The sequence below is a fragment of the Panthera onca genome, chromosome C2 (genome assembly GCF_046562875.1).
Source record: "Panthera onca isolate mPanOnc1 chromosome C2, mPanOnc1 haplotype 2, whole genome shotgun sequence".
NCBI classification, from domain to species: Eukaryota; Metazoa; Chordata; class Mammalia; order Carnivora; family Felidae; genus Panthera; species Panthera onca.
In genome coordinates, this window is record NC_138347.1 from 58,628,872 (window position 1) to 58,643,495 (window position 14,624).

General features: G+C 39.1%; 1 protein-coding gene across 5 annotated transcripts in view; it reads right to left on the bottom strand.

Annotated features, from left to right (window-relative positions):
* Positions 1-1,780: 1,780 nt before the first annotated feature.
* Positions 1,781-14,624, bottom strand: part of SLC9C1 (solute carrier family 9 member C1) — a 107,463-nt gene continuing 94,619 nt past the window's right edge. For all 5 annotated transcript variants that reach the window (XM_078452991.2, XM_078452993.2, XM_078452992.2 and 2 more), the window contains 4 exons: positions 12,935-13,061; positions 12,030-12,076; positions 4,831-4,918; positions 1,781-2,193 (listed from right to left, as the gene is read on the bottom strand). In XM_078452991.2, the coding sequence (XP_078309117.2) occupies positions 4,853-4,918; positions 12,030-12,076; positions 12,935-13,061 (240 nt within the window). In that variant the 3' untranslated portion in view covers positions 1,781-2,193; positions 4,831-4,852. The remainder of the gene's footprint in view (positions 2,194-4,830; positions 4,919-12,029; positions 12,077-12,934; positions 13,062-14,624) is intronic.

Here is a 14,624-nt window from a genome sequence, read left to right on the forward strand (position 1 = left end):
ACCAAAGGACCAAGGAAAGCCTTTTATCTAAGAAAGTTAAAAGCAGACGTTCTGGGCTTTGTAAGCAAATAAGTGGGTTTCCTCTGAAGAGTCAAATGGAAGTGAACTCTAAGCACCCTTCTCAGGTCAAAGTCTGTGTATTGCGTTCTTTCAGATGAGGGGACAGTCCTGGGCACACAGACACCAATATCCTGTTGATAGGGGGTGGGTACCTGTCATACATGGTGCTGGGATTATTTCATATCTCAGTGCCTTGTTCAGGGTTTTTTCCCCACGTGAAAATGTTTATACCCCAGGACACAAACATGATCAGACACTGACCACGACTGATATTTATGGAGTGTATCCTCTTCTCCAATGGCTCAGATATCCAAGATAAAGTCTAGGGAATTTAAAAAGCGTCACAAATTATACTGAATGTCCTTGCAGGATTTAAGGCTCAGTGTCATTACATCTGTGTGACTGAGTAATTTGCCTGAATTCCCTAAGTTCCATTATTTTCTCTGTAAAATGAGGCAATGATAGAACCCACTTCCTACAGTTTCTGTGAGGATTGCCTGAGAGTCCGGGGCTTACTGAGCTTGCTGTAAGTGACAAGCTACTACTGGTGGAGAGCTCCTTCCCCACCTGGCGTCTTGTTCAGGGTGGAGGGCTCTACTCTCTGTTGCCCTGACACTCATGGTCTGTCACCATCTCATTCATTCTGCTGAGGTGGAGTGGCTTATCAGGTTGATGAATCTGGAAGCAGGATCTCGACGTTCTTTGTCCAGCCCCTTCTTTCTGATTTGAGAATGAATTTGACCTTACGAATCTTACATTTTCTATTGTTCTCAGCTAGGCAGTAAGCTTAATGATATATACCTACAATGGTCAATCCACCAGTTTTGGGGGTCAGAAGGCAACCATGTTCTTCATGTCAGTTCCATCACTAATGAAGGTGTATGTATGTGTGTGTGTGTGTGTGTGTGTGTGTGTGTGTGTGTATGTGTGGTTTAGTCTCTAACGGCCTTAATCTTTTCTTTTAAGTTTCATTTGGTTCAACACTTAGCAGAAGAAGGGCACTCATTAACAGGGTTCCTTCAAACACTATCAGAGCTGCTAGTTAACTATCACTGGGGGGAAAAAAGCTGTTGAGTTCAGTTTTATAGAGAAGTGATAGTAGTTTGATTTGACTTTCCCAACAGAAACAAACCAAACTGTCTTCTCTGCAAGGACGTTTTATGAATGGAGTCTTTACTCTTGGCCTCTGAAAATGTGTCTACCACCAGCTGTAGAAGACAGCATTTAGCATTCAGGTTTCCAACCCCGGGTGGAAGCATGGTCCTGAAGATATAGATTTAAATGCTTATTAATTCTTCAGATATTTATTTTAGGATGTACTGTACTGGAGGCACATGTGGTATAAGAGCTAATCACGGGCTCATTTTCAAATCTGTGAGATTTTTGGCAAATTACACTCACCCTTTCAGTTTACACATTTGTAAATTGGAAATAATAGTACCTACCTCTCATGCTTGTGGTGAGGATTACATAAGCATTTGTTAAACACCTAGCATATAGAAAGCATGCAACAGCTCTTAACTGGTTGGGATTATTTTTTAAAAGGATGCCAGGCATCGGGCTCGTTGTTGTAGTGAATCGATGAACAAAATGGACACTGGAAGTTTCATTTAGGACTGAGTTACATTGTGTAAGTCTAAATCAGTTTCCATTCTTTACTATTTTAATTCACTGAGTGCTCCCCAAATAAGTGAAGTACAATGAATGACAGAAATCAATACTTGGTTTAAGATCAACATTTAAACTGCGTTTTATTAGTGTTCTGTTTTTCACAAAATGAATCAAACCATTTTTACTCTAAGAGCATTATGCAAACTATCTAGGTGGCCTAAGCTTATTTTCTGGCTCTAAAACTAAAATTTGTTCTATGATTTTCTGAGATGTTCTAGATACTTAAATTAATAGATATTTTAAATGAAGAAAATTTTCCAAGAAATATGTTTTAGATGGAATGGTTGCAAGGTGCATACATATTTCCATGTGGCACCAGGATCATCCACACAGGATCCAGCTTGAACTTACTCCCTTCTGATGCAGGGAAATGTGTTTCAAAGCACATTCAAAACAGGAGGCATCTTGTGACAACAGCGCCGTTACATGCGTCAGTTTTCAAAATAGTATTGTCAACCATGCCTAACAGAGGTAGGAAGGGAAAAAAAAAAACAGATGTAAAAGAACTTTCAGTCTTTCAACATTGACTTACAACCCCAAACAGGATATACTAGAGGGTCAGTTTCATTCCCGCAGGAAATACCTCCTGGTCATTATTGCTAAACGTGAGGAAGGACGTTGGGTGAAATGTGAGTTACTCCTGATTCACAAAGTGGTGGTAGTGTGGTATAAACTGGGAGTCAGAGTCCAGGAAGCCACTGGGGCTTGCTGAACTGGACAGGGACAGTTTATGGACTGTCAGGAGCATGATGTGTCATTGTGGGAAACACTGAGTCTTAGCTCTGGCTGTTACCACTCCTTCTCACAGCACTGGGATCGCCCCCAGTGCCAAGTGTAAAGGGTGACAACTTTCAGATCATGTATGTTGGAATAATGCTTAGTAGTTTTACAATCATGTTGTTCATTACAAGGTCAATAAAACTATGTAAAATAAGAGAAGTGAGCACACCCATCCCTACTCTTACCTTTCTAACACCTAATTGAAACATTTGGGTTTATCTCTTCTGGATTATTTTCATGTTAAAAAAGCTGTATGTATGGGTTTGTCTTCCTTTTCATATTTTACATTGTACTGTATACAACTAACCTTTTTAATGGTTGGATGATATTTCCTCTAATGGATGTTCTGTAGCGAAATTAAATACTTTCTTACTATTGGACACTTGGGACTCTTTTTAATTTTTTGGCATTAGAAATACTGGTGCACTGGACAGTTTGTACATATGTCCACTTCACTACTTTGGATTATTCTCTTTGGATTGGTTCCCAAAAGCAAATTCATGGAGTCAAAGTGTATGAACATTTTTATGACTTTTGTTTCAAATTCCTTTTGCTCATCTACCAGCAAAATATAAGAAAAGTATTTTCATTTCTGTTTCATCAACTCTATTTCAAAGGAAACAGATGTTACCATGGAATAAAATTTGTTAATTTGAAAAAGCAAATGTTGATACTTCATTATTTTATTTCGTACTTCTTATTTTCTCTATAGTCTGGGTATTGTCTTTTTCCTGAAGAAAAATTTCCTGAAGGCAAATTTCCTTAAATTTACCTATTGGAGTCATGGTGTTTTCCTGATAATTTTGCATATACTTTTCCCAGGTAAAGATGTTGATCATAATACAAATAATTCTTGCAAATAGTTTTTCATGAATACAATTTATTGTCAGATTGGTTGACATACAACATGCAGTGCTCATCCCAACAAGTGCCGTCCTCAATGCCCATCACCCATTTTCCCCTGTCCCCCACCTCCCACATCCACCCTCAGATTGTTCTCCGTATTTAAGACTCTCTTGTGGTTTGCCTCCCTCCCTCTCTATTTGTAACTATTTTTTTCCCCTTCCCTTCCCCCATGGTCTTCTGTTAAGTTTCTCAAGATCCACATATGAGTGAAAACATGGTACGTGATTTTCTCTGGCTGCCTTATTTCACTCAGCATAATACCTTCCAGGTCCACATTGCTGTGAATGGCATGATTTCATTCTTTCTCATTGCCAAGTAGTATTTTATTGTATATATAAACCACATGTTTATTTTTGAGAGAGAGTGAGGGAGGGAGCAAACCGCTACTGGGGGAGGGGTAGAGAGTGCAAGAGAGAGAGAATCCCAAATAGGCTCTAGGCTCAGCTCAGAGCCAGACATGGAGTTTGATCCCACAACTGTGGGATCATGACCTGAGTCAAAATCAAGAGTCAGACACTCAACCAACTGAATCACCCAGGTGCCCTTAATCTATTTTTAAAACGGTCTTTGTCACAGGAAGTAGCATCTAAGAATTAGAAGTTTTTAAATGGAGATACAAAGATTTATCTGAAGGTCATTTTTTAACCCAGAGATATGCTTTATGTAGATTAGAATCATATAAAGCATGCACACGCTCTCTCTCTCTCTCTCTCTCTCTCTCTCTCTCTATATATATATATATATATGTATATATATATATATATATATATATATATATTTCCCCATTGGTGCTGCATTTTGAACAACCAACAGCCAGCAGACTGGTCTACTCCCTAAACGTCTTGCTGTCTTGTGTCCCTTTTCTAAACATCCTCTTCCCTTCTCAACAAAGGCCGTGTTTATGTAAAACAGGAGTTGTTTCTCTTTGGATTCCTTTGAGTTTAAGCTGCCACTCTCCACAGTGTATCTTGTGTTGTTATATAACTGCCTTCTAATCAGTTTTGCTTCCTTAACTAGAACAGAAACTTGAAAATTAAAGTCATCACGAACTACCTGTTTATATCTTCCATCATACATGGCAGCCTGAAAAATGACTTCCTGGGTTGGGGGGCAGCCAGTTTTGCATGTACAATTAAGTAGTAGAATGTAGAGAGGAGACCATGAGTCTATAAAGTTTTCAGAAATCTAGATCAAGGAATCTTATTTTAAAGTTAATTTTCCAAGTTAGAATTTGGAAATAGTGTCATTAGAAGAATGAACTGGCTATTGGAAAGTGACCATATTGCAAATAATGGCTAGTGGAAAGTGATATAATTCACACTGTCACAAAAGAGCCACATAAATATGGCTTTAGCCTGTATCTCCAAAGACAGGCATGATCCGGATCACATTGAGGAAACTGAGGCAGCTTACCAGATTTTCATTTAGTTTTATTCTAGATGACCTCATAGACGTCCATTTCCTCCTTGATACTATCCAATAGCCCTGTAGATTCTTGAATCTAGAAATGGAGATAGGAGATAGGAGTCAAATTCTGAGACTATTAATAAGAGTCCGATTTATAAAGCAGGACAGATGTCAAATCTGGTCTACAGAGCAGGGGACTGAGAATTAGAACTTCTGGCATTGGCAGCGCTGTGTGCTCCATCCTGGACCCCAGAACACTTTGTAAGGAGCTGCTGGATTTGGGGCATGGGACTTTTTATTATGTAAAGGTATAGCCACAGTTCTAGAGTGTGGTGGGAGGAGGGGTTGGGGGAGGAGGAAGGGAACTGGCCCAGAAACACCCGTAACCAGGATCTAACATCAGGGAGAAAAAGCATTTACTAAATAACACAAGTTGACAATTGTCTCCATAAGACTCACTCGGTGGTGTTTTTACCATTTAATAAACTGTCTCTCATTTCCACACTATTTTCTCTATATTAACCGCCTCACGCAATCAGTTTTTTTTTTTTAATTATGAAAACGGAGCACTTTGGGGGAATCTGTACAGGGAGATCATTAGCTTCCCTGGCTTCTCACTCAGTTCTTCAATATCTACTATTAAGCTGACTCTTATGAGTGAGGCAGCCTGCCCAGGCTAAGGAGAAAGAAAGGCTAACCAGTGGCCTCCAGGTACCATCTAATGCTGGAAGCCGAGCTATCCAATCCAACCAGCCTGATGGCAGGGCCCCAGGCAGTGGACGGATCGGGACTGCAGGGCGGCCCATAGACAGTGAAACTTCTTGTACTTCCACTTTTATGTAATTTGGCCTTAATAAAAGTACCTGGGGAATTGTCTGTTGGGGAATTGCCCTAGACAGGCCCCCTGGGAAAAGAACTATTGGGGAAAGAAATAAGGTTCCACAAGGAAATTGTGCGGCCCTACGTTTAGCCCTTGCCACCCCCTATAAAGACTCCTCTACCTGAAGGAAGGATAGCCCCATATATTTCCCAGCCAAGGAGGGGCAAATGGATTTGAAAGCCCCACACCGGCAACAGAGGAGTGTATCTATGGGCACAAGTTACTCCAACTCGTAGGCCCACTTGGCCCCCAGGAGGCATTCCAGATGATGACTGAACCTAGTCGGTTAAAGTACAGAATGGTCCATTAGTTCCTAGGTGCATTGTGTCTCTGAGAATGTATAAGGTGTGGTTCCTAAGGCCCTCCTGGCCCCCTCCTGGCATCTCACACCGAGGGGAACATTTTTGTTCCTCAAGCCACAAATGGTTCAAGGAAACAACTAAGAGGTCATGTCCCTGTAACTGTTCCACTTGAGGTGTTGAGAGATAGATGACCTTTCATGAAAACAGCAAAGCAAATGCTCTATAGATTATAGATAAATGTAGATACATAATGAAAATAACGTAAGAAATTAATCAATAAGCAAAGGGCAGGAAGGAACGTTATGAGAAAATAACCATGTTATTCCTTAAAGGGTGATTACCCATAGGAACATTTTTAGAATTAGGTAATGCTAGAAAACATAGATGATGCATGCTACAAGGAAATTGCTAACAAATATATAATGCCACGTTTGCCACAATAAAACAGCCAGTTCAACACAATAAAGCAGCCAGTCCATTTTTATTTTTATTTTATTTTTTTCACTTTTTCGCCGATGTCATTCATCCTTCGGGAGCCCCTGGACCTGCTGGAGTTGGACTCCGGCAATCTAACATTTTGTCTTAAGTGTTCTCCTCATCTTCTTCATTTTTGAAATTGTAATTTCCCTTTGTTATTTCCTAGTCTTCAGCAGCAGCCATGTTTGAGAGAATTAGAGGAGATGCCTGTATCCCTATTGTTTTAGAAATTTAGTGCCTGGAGGGCACAAGAAGTTTGGAGTAGTCTACCATGTTAAGAAGGGGTTAGCAGAGAGTAACAGAAATTAATGGGTACAGATTGCTTGTTATGTGCCAAACGCTATGCAGTGTACTTTCCATTTCTTTAATCTGCATGGCAGCACTACACGAGATACATATGGTTATCATTCCTGTTGTCTAGATGCAGGAAGTGATGCTTAAACAGGTTAAGAAAACTGTCCAAGGTCATGTGGCTAATAAGTGATGGAACCAGGAAGTAAACCAGGAATCTCATGCCAAAGCCTATATTCTCAGCTCCTATGCTATTCGGTCTACAGTTCCAGGCACTGAGCAACAACCAGGAAATGTTTGAGGAAAAGATTCCCCAGAAAGACCCCAAAATATTAAAAAAAAATTTTTTTAATGTTTGTATTTATTTTTTTATTAAAATTTTTTTTAATTTTACTTTTTATTTTTTAAAATTTACATCCAAATTAGTTAGCATATAGTGCTACAATGATTTCAGGAGTAAATTCCTTAGTGCCCCTTACCCATTTAGCCCATCCCCCCTCTCACAACCCTTCCAGTAACCCTGTTTGTTCTCCATATTTATGAGTCTCTTCTGTTTTGTCCCCCTCCCCGTTTTTATATTCTTTTTGTTTCCCTTCCCTTATGTTCATCTGTTTTGTCTCTTAAAGTCCTCATATGAGTGAAGTCATACGATTTTTGTCTTTCTCTGACTGATTGATTTCACTTAGCATAATACCCTCCAGTTTCATCCACATAGTTGCAAATGGCAAGATTTCATTCTTTTTGATTGCCGAGTTATACTTTATCCATTTTTTCTATTCATCCATCGATGGACATTTGGGCTCTTTCCATACTTTGGCTATTGTTGATAGTGCTGCTATAAACATGGGGGTGCATGTGTCCCTTCAAAACAGCACACCGGTATCCCTTGGATAAATGCCTAGTAGTGCAATTGCTGAGTGGTAGGGTAGTTCTATTTTTAGTTTTTTGAGGAACCTCCATACTGTTTTCCAGAGTGGCTGTACCAGCTTTCATCCCCACCAACAATGCCAAAGAGATCCTCTTTCTCTGCATCCTGGCCAACATCTGTTGTTGCCTGAGTTGTTAATGTTAGCCATTCTGACAGGTGTGAGGTGGTTTTGATTTGTATTTCCCTGATGATGAGTGATGTTGAGCATTTTTTCATGTGTCGGTTGGCCATCTGGATGTCTTCTTTGGAGAAGTGTCTGTTCATGTCTTTTGCCCATTTCTTCACTGGATTCTTTGTTTTTTGGGTGTTGAGTTTGATAAGTTCTTTATAGATTTTGGATACTAACCCTTTATCTGATATGTCATTTGCAAATATCTTCTCCTATTCTTTTGGTCGCCTTTGAGTTTTGCTGATTTTTTCCTTCGCTGTGCAGAAGCTTTTTATTTTGATGAGGTCCCAGTAGTTCATTTTTGCTTTTGTTTCCCTTGCCTCTGGAGATGTGTTGAATAAGAAGTTGATGCAGCCAAGATCAAAGAGATTTTTGCCTGCTTTCTCCTCGAGGATTTTGATGGCTTCCTGTCCTGCATTTAGGTCTTTCATCCATTTTGAGTTTATTTTTGTGTATGGTGCAAGAAAGTGGTCCAGGTTCATTCTTCTGCATGTTGCTGTCCAGTTTTTTCAGCACCACTTGCTGAAGAGATTGTCTTTATTCCATTGGATATTCTTTCCTGCTTTGTCAAAGATTAGTTGGCCATACATTTGTGGGTCCATTTCTGGGTTCTCTATTTTGTTCCATTGATCTGAATGTCTGTTCTTGTGCCAGGACCATACTGTCTTGATAATTACAGCTTTGTAGTTTTGTTTGAAGTCTGAGATTATGATGCCTCCTGCTTTGGTTTTCTTTTTCAAGATTGTTTTGGCTATTTGGGATCTTTTCTGGTTCCATACAAATTTTAGAATTGTTTGCTTTAGCTCTGTGAAGAATGCTGGTGTTACGGTGATAGGGATTACACTGAATATGTAGATTGCTTTGGGTAGTATTGACATTTTAACAATATTTGTTCTTCCTATCCAGGAGCATGGAATCTTTTTCTATTTTTTTGTGTCTTCTTCAATTTCTTTCATAAGCTTTCTATAGTTTTCAGTGTATAGATTTTTCACCTCTTTGGTTAGATTTATTCCTAGGTATTTTATGGTTTTTGGTGCAACTGTAAATGGGATCGATTCCTTGATTTCTCTTTCTGTCACTTCATTGTTGGTGTATAGGAATGCAACCGACTTCTGTGCATTGATTTTATATCCTGCAACTTTGCTGAATTGATGATTCAGTTCTAGCAGTTTTTTGGTGGAGTCTTTTGGGTTTTCCATATAAAGTATCATGTCATCTGAGAAGAGTGAAAGTTTGACCTCCTCCTGGCTGATTTGGATGCCTTTTATTTCTTTGTGTTGCCTGAATCCAGAGGCTAAGACTTCCAGTACTATGTTGAATAACAGTGGTGAGAGTGGACATCCCTGTCTTGTTCCTGACCTTAAGGGGAAAGCTCTCAGTTTTTCCCCACTGAGGATGATATTAGCGTTGGGTCATTCATATATGGTTTTAATGATCTCAAGGTACGCTCCTTCTATCCCTACTTTCTTGAGAGTTTTTATCCAGAAAGGATGCTGTATTTTGTCAAATGCTTTCTCTGCATCTGTTGAGAGGATCATACGGTTCTTGTCCTTTCTTTTATTGATGTGATGAATCATGTTAATTGTTTTGTGGATATTGAACCAGCCCTGCATCCCAGGTACAAATCCCACTTGCTCGTGGTGAATAATTTTTTCAATGGTTTGTTGGATTGGGTGGCTAATATCTTGTTGAGGATTTTTGCATCCATGTTCATCAGGGAAACTGGTCCACAGTTTTCCTTTTTAGTGGGGTCTCTGGTTTTGGAATGAAGGTAATGCCAGCTTCATAGAAATAGTTTGGAAGTCTTCCTTCCATTTCTATTTGTTGGAATAGTTTCAAGAGAATAGGTGTTAACTATTCCTTAAATGTTTGGTAGAATTCCCCTGGAATGTCATCTGGCCCTGGACTCTTGTTTTTTGGGAGAGTTTTGATTACTACTTCGATTTCCTTACTGGTTATGGGTCTGTTCAAATTTTGTATTTCTTCCTGTTTCAGTTTTGCTAGTGTATATGTTTCTAGGAATTTGCCCATTTCTTCCAGATTACCCATTTTATTGGCATATAGTTGCTCATAATATTCTCTTATTATTGTTTTTATTTCTGTTGTGTTTGTTGTGATCTCTCCTCTTTCATTCTTGATTTTATTTATTTGGATCCTTTCCTGTTTCTTTTTGATCAAACTGGCTAGTGGTTTATCAATTTTTTAAATTCTTTTAGAGAACCAGCTTCTGGTTTCATTGATCTGTTCTACTGTTTTTTGTTTGTTTGTTTGTTTGTTTTTGGTTTCAATAGCATTAATTTCTGCTCTAGTCTTTATTATTTCCTGTCTTCTGCTGGTTTTGGGTTTTATTTGCTGTTCTTTCCCCAACTTCTTAAGGTGTAAGTTAGGTTGTGTGTCTGAGATCTTTCTTCCTTCTTTAGGATGGCATGGATTGCTATATACTTTCCTCTTATGACTGCCTTTGCTGCATCCCAGAGGTTTTCGGTTTTGGTGTTATCATTTTGATTGACTTCCATATACTTTTTAATTTCCTTTTTAAGTGCTTGGTTAGCCCATTCATTCTGTAGTAGGATATTCTTCAGTTTCCAAGTATTTGTTACCTTTCCAAATTTTTTCTTGTGGTTGATTTCGAGTTTCATAGCGTTGTGGTCTGAAAATATGCACGGTATGATCTCGATCTTTTTGTACTTACTTAGGGCTGATTTGTGTGGCAGTATATGGTCTATTCTGGAGAATGTTCCATTTACACTGGAGAAGAGTGTATATTATGCTGCTTTAGGATGGAATGTTCTGAATATATCTGTTAAGTCCATCTGGTCCAATGTGTCATTCAAAGCCATTGTTTCCTTGTTGGTTTTTGATTAGATGATATATTTATTTTCGAGACAGAGTGAGACAGAGCATTGAACGGGGTAGGGTCAGAGACAGAGGGAGACAAAGATTCTGAAGCAGGCTCCAGGCTCTGAGCTGTCGGCACAGAGCCCCAGGTGAGGCTCAAACTCTCAACCACGAGATCATGACCTGAGCCAAAGTCAGATGCTTATCTGACTGACCCACCCAGGTGCCCCAGAAAGACCCCAAAATATTAAGGGAGGGAGTGAACTTCCTGCTTTTATGCAGGGGATGGGCAATGAGTATTTAAGAGAAGTGTTGGCCTCTTGAAGATCAGAGAGACACAAGAGAAACACCTTCAGCCTCCCCCACAGAACCTGTAATCACCTTTCATTCAACATACATTTGTGAGTAGAGATTCAGGGGAGAAGCAGCATGCGTTCTCAGAGTTACATATGCAGTGCTAATGGGCAAAATGGACTTGATGTAAAACCTATTTCTAATAACCAAATACACAATTTTCTGGCTTGTATATTTTTAGCAGACATCTCTCAGGTTCTGGGTATTATAATCAGCATCTCCTGGAGTAATACAAACAGCTTGGCACAAACTAGATTTAAAAATAAATTCTCTACCCTATCTGGAACTCTCAAGGATTCAGTCTACAGGCAGGCTGGTGTAGATGTAGTGAGGTACTTCCATTTAATTCTCTGCCCCAGTTTCATTTCCAGGGCCCTACACTGTTTCATAACTTGGGATCTTGCTGTAAAGTTGGCCCAGGATTTTGAAGATCCCAAGATCCCCAAATTACCTATCCAAGTTCATAGCAGAGTGTGAAATTAATATTTAGGGGATTTTCTGAAGAACTTAGGTTAGCCTGGGGTAGATTAAATTAGTGCATTTATTACGGAGCTCCTGCTTTGTGACAGGCCTTGTGGATAATCGGGCAAACTGTCTTCAGGTTGGGAGCTCCTGGATGCAAAGCCAAGGTAGCAATGAAGGCTTCAGACCAGTCAAAATTTCAGCCCCAGGTGGAAACATGGGAGGAGCTCGTGTACATGACAACCCTTGCCACCCCAATAGTACGTGGTTGCTAATATTCAAAAGGAACATTCTGGTATCTTCTGAACTTCCTTTCTATTTGTCATTTATTTAATATTTAGCTAAAAATATAAATACAATTTCCACTGTACCCTAGTCTAAGAGACAGTGCTCATATCGAAATCTGTAAAATGATTAGCAGGTAAACTCCTCCCGATTAAGAGTTTAAATTCCAGACTCTCTTTTCCCCAAAATAAAGCTTTTAAAAGTACTGTTTTAACTTACCTCACTCTTTGTTTCACATTGAAGATCTTTATATAGTCTGCTTGTAGCTGGTTCGAAAAAGACTGTGTTAGTTCAAGCACTGAAACAAAGGACTATTTCAATTAATCCAACTATCACATTAGACCAGGTTTAATCATTCACACTCAGGGCCTGTGATTTGAAATTGGTGGTAAACTCAATTGGTGGGAAGAAGGGTCACTTTTTTCAAAAAAGGCTTAAAAGTCTTTTATAATAAACATTATGTAGTGACACCTGGGTGAGTCAGTTGGTTAAGTGTCCCACTCTTGATTTTGGCTCAGGTCATGCTCTCACGGTTCATGAGTTCAAGCCCTGCATCTGGCTCTGTGCTGACAGCACAGAGCTTGCTTGAGATTGTCTCTCTCTCTCTCTCCCTGCCCCTCCCCTGCTTGCTCTCTCTCTCTTTCTCTGAAAATAGATAAATAAATGCATTTTAAAAAAGATTATGTAACAAACAAAGTTTAGAAAGAGAAAAAATTACCTATTGTTCTATCGTCTCAAACACATTTATGTTAATGTGTGTTGAGAATGAATGCCGGGCCCACTGGTAATTGGAACAGTCACGCAGTACAACACTACTGTCATTATTACTACTATATAAAATATTTTAATTTGGGGGAAGAGCTAAAATTCTCTCATTAAACTTTTTCCCCATATTGTTTTGATTACATGATTATACATGTTTATTTTTATAGTTGAAATATAGAATAATTTCTACCATAACATGGATATTCTCAGTCTGAATTCACCCATTGGATATCAAATATGGCAATTAAAATTATTTCTCAATGCTCTAGATAGAATTCATACAATAGTTCCCAAATACATCTATGGGTATTTTATAAATGGAAAGTAAGTTCTCAGTTACTCAAAGAAATCTAACTCACATGTTGGTGTTGTTGGAAGAGATGCTTTACGTGAAGGTACATACTTTCTAGTGTTCCATCTGAATTTTTTCACATCAACGAAATTTTGAACAATCATTACCTTTGTGAAATCTTCAGTGCCTTGCACCTGAAGTTTGACAGAATATAAGGTAATAAATGAGTATATATCATACAACTAAATGTTTCTCTGGTAAGCTCCTAACTATCTCAAGACCTCTCTAAATATCTGGGCTGAAAAGTAAACATAAGTATGAGACAGCTACCTTAAAATACCTGGATGTGTTGGCTTTTTGAAACTCAATATTCCATATACTTTCACTGATTTTTAAAGTTTCGCTCATTTCTCTTACAAATGAGAAAAATGATTAAGAGTTAATCATTAACGGTCCTTTAAAACATCACCCAGAGAGATTTTCTATGTGGCGAAAAGAAAGTTTAAAAAATAGTGAATTTCAGGGTGCCTGTGTGGCTTAGTCGTGTCCTACTTAAGTGTCCTAATTGGGCTCAGGTCATGATCTCACAGCTCTGTGCTGCAGCTCAGAGCCTGGAGCCTGCTTCTGATTCTGTGTCTCCCTCTCTCTCTGCCCCTCCCTGCGCACGCTTTGTCTCTCTTTCCTTCAAAACTAAATAAACATTAAACAATTCTTTTTAAATAGTGGATTTCAAGAAATCCTTCAACCTGTGGGTGGTTTTGGTATTTTTGGAATCACATTGGTACTCAAATCTACAGTAAGTGGGGCTTTCTGTCTAGGAGAGTAGACAGACTTGGGTAGGTTTTAGGCTGCCTTGAGAATCTCTTAGTTGGCCATCTAAATTCCCAACCAGCACCCACACCCAAGCTCTGTTATTATGTATTCAAGCATAGAGGTAGGGAGCACCACAGTTAAGAGTAATGTCTTACTTCCTCTCATGTGGCTATCACGTTGGTGCTGGTGGCGTCCACTCAGAAAATTTTTTCTTGTGACCCCTTCTCACCTTGGGATTCCTCTTATCCCCACCTCATGTTTTTCTTGTGTCTCAAATCTACCCTGTAAGTACTTCTATCATAGCTGTACACGTTTTCTTAATATATTTATATGTTTTTCTTTTCACTTAGTTGGCAGATTTTTTGAGGGCAAGCTGCAGATCTCATTTGTCTTGATCACTTTAGCATCTAGCACTGTTTCTGTCATATATTAATTGCTTAAAAATATATGCCTAATTTAATTGACTCTAGGTACCTCTTTCAATTTACTTTCTGTAGCTATATTTTGTATGTCCCCTGATTCCTCCTGACATGTGCCTCTCTTATGCTACCCAACACACACACACACACACACACAGAGCTTAAATATGAGGAGTCTTTCACTTCTATATTCACTTGAAAAGTAGCTGAGGAAATACCACTGATACTCAGTTCAGCATGGGCCTGGCAGAGCCTTTCTAGAGTACTGTTGATGCAGTCCAGAGAAAGTGGTCCTTCTGCATTGTGTAAATGAACTTAATAGACCCTCTTTTGTTATTTACAACAGCACCAAAATCTAACTATAGCCAAAAGGTACAACTTGGCCAGCCTCATTAACATTGAACAGGGATATCTTGGTGTTTGGGCTACCCTTTGCCAAAGGTATCAGCGGACTTGGGGTGTGTGTGCTGTGTATGTGTGCTTCTGGAGTGGTAAGGGAAAGGGAGAGGATGGAAAGGTGGAAAA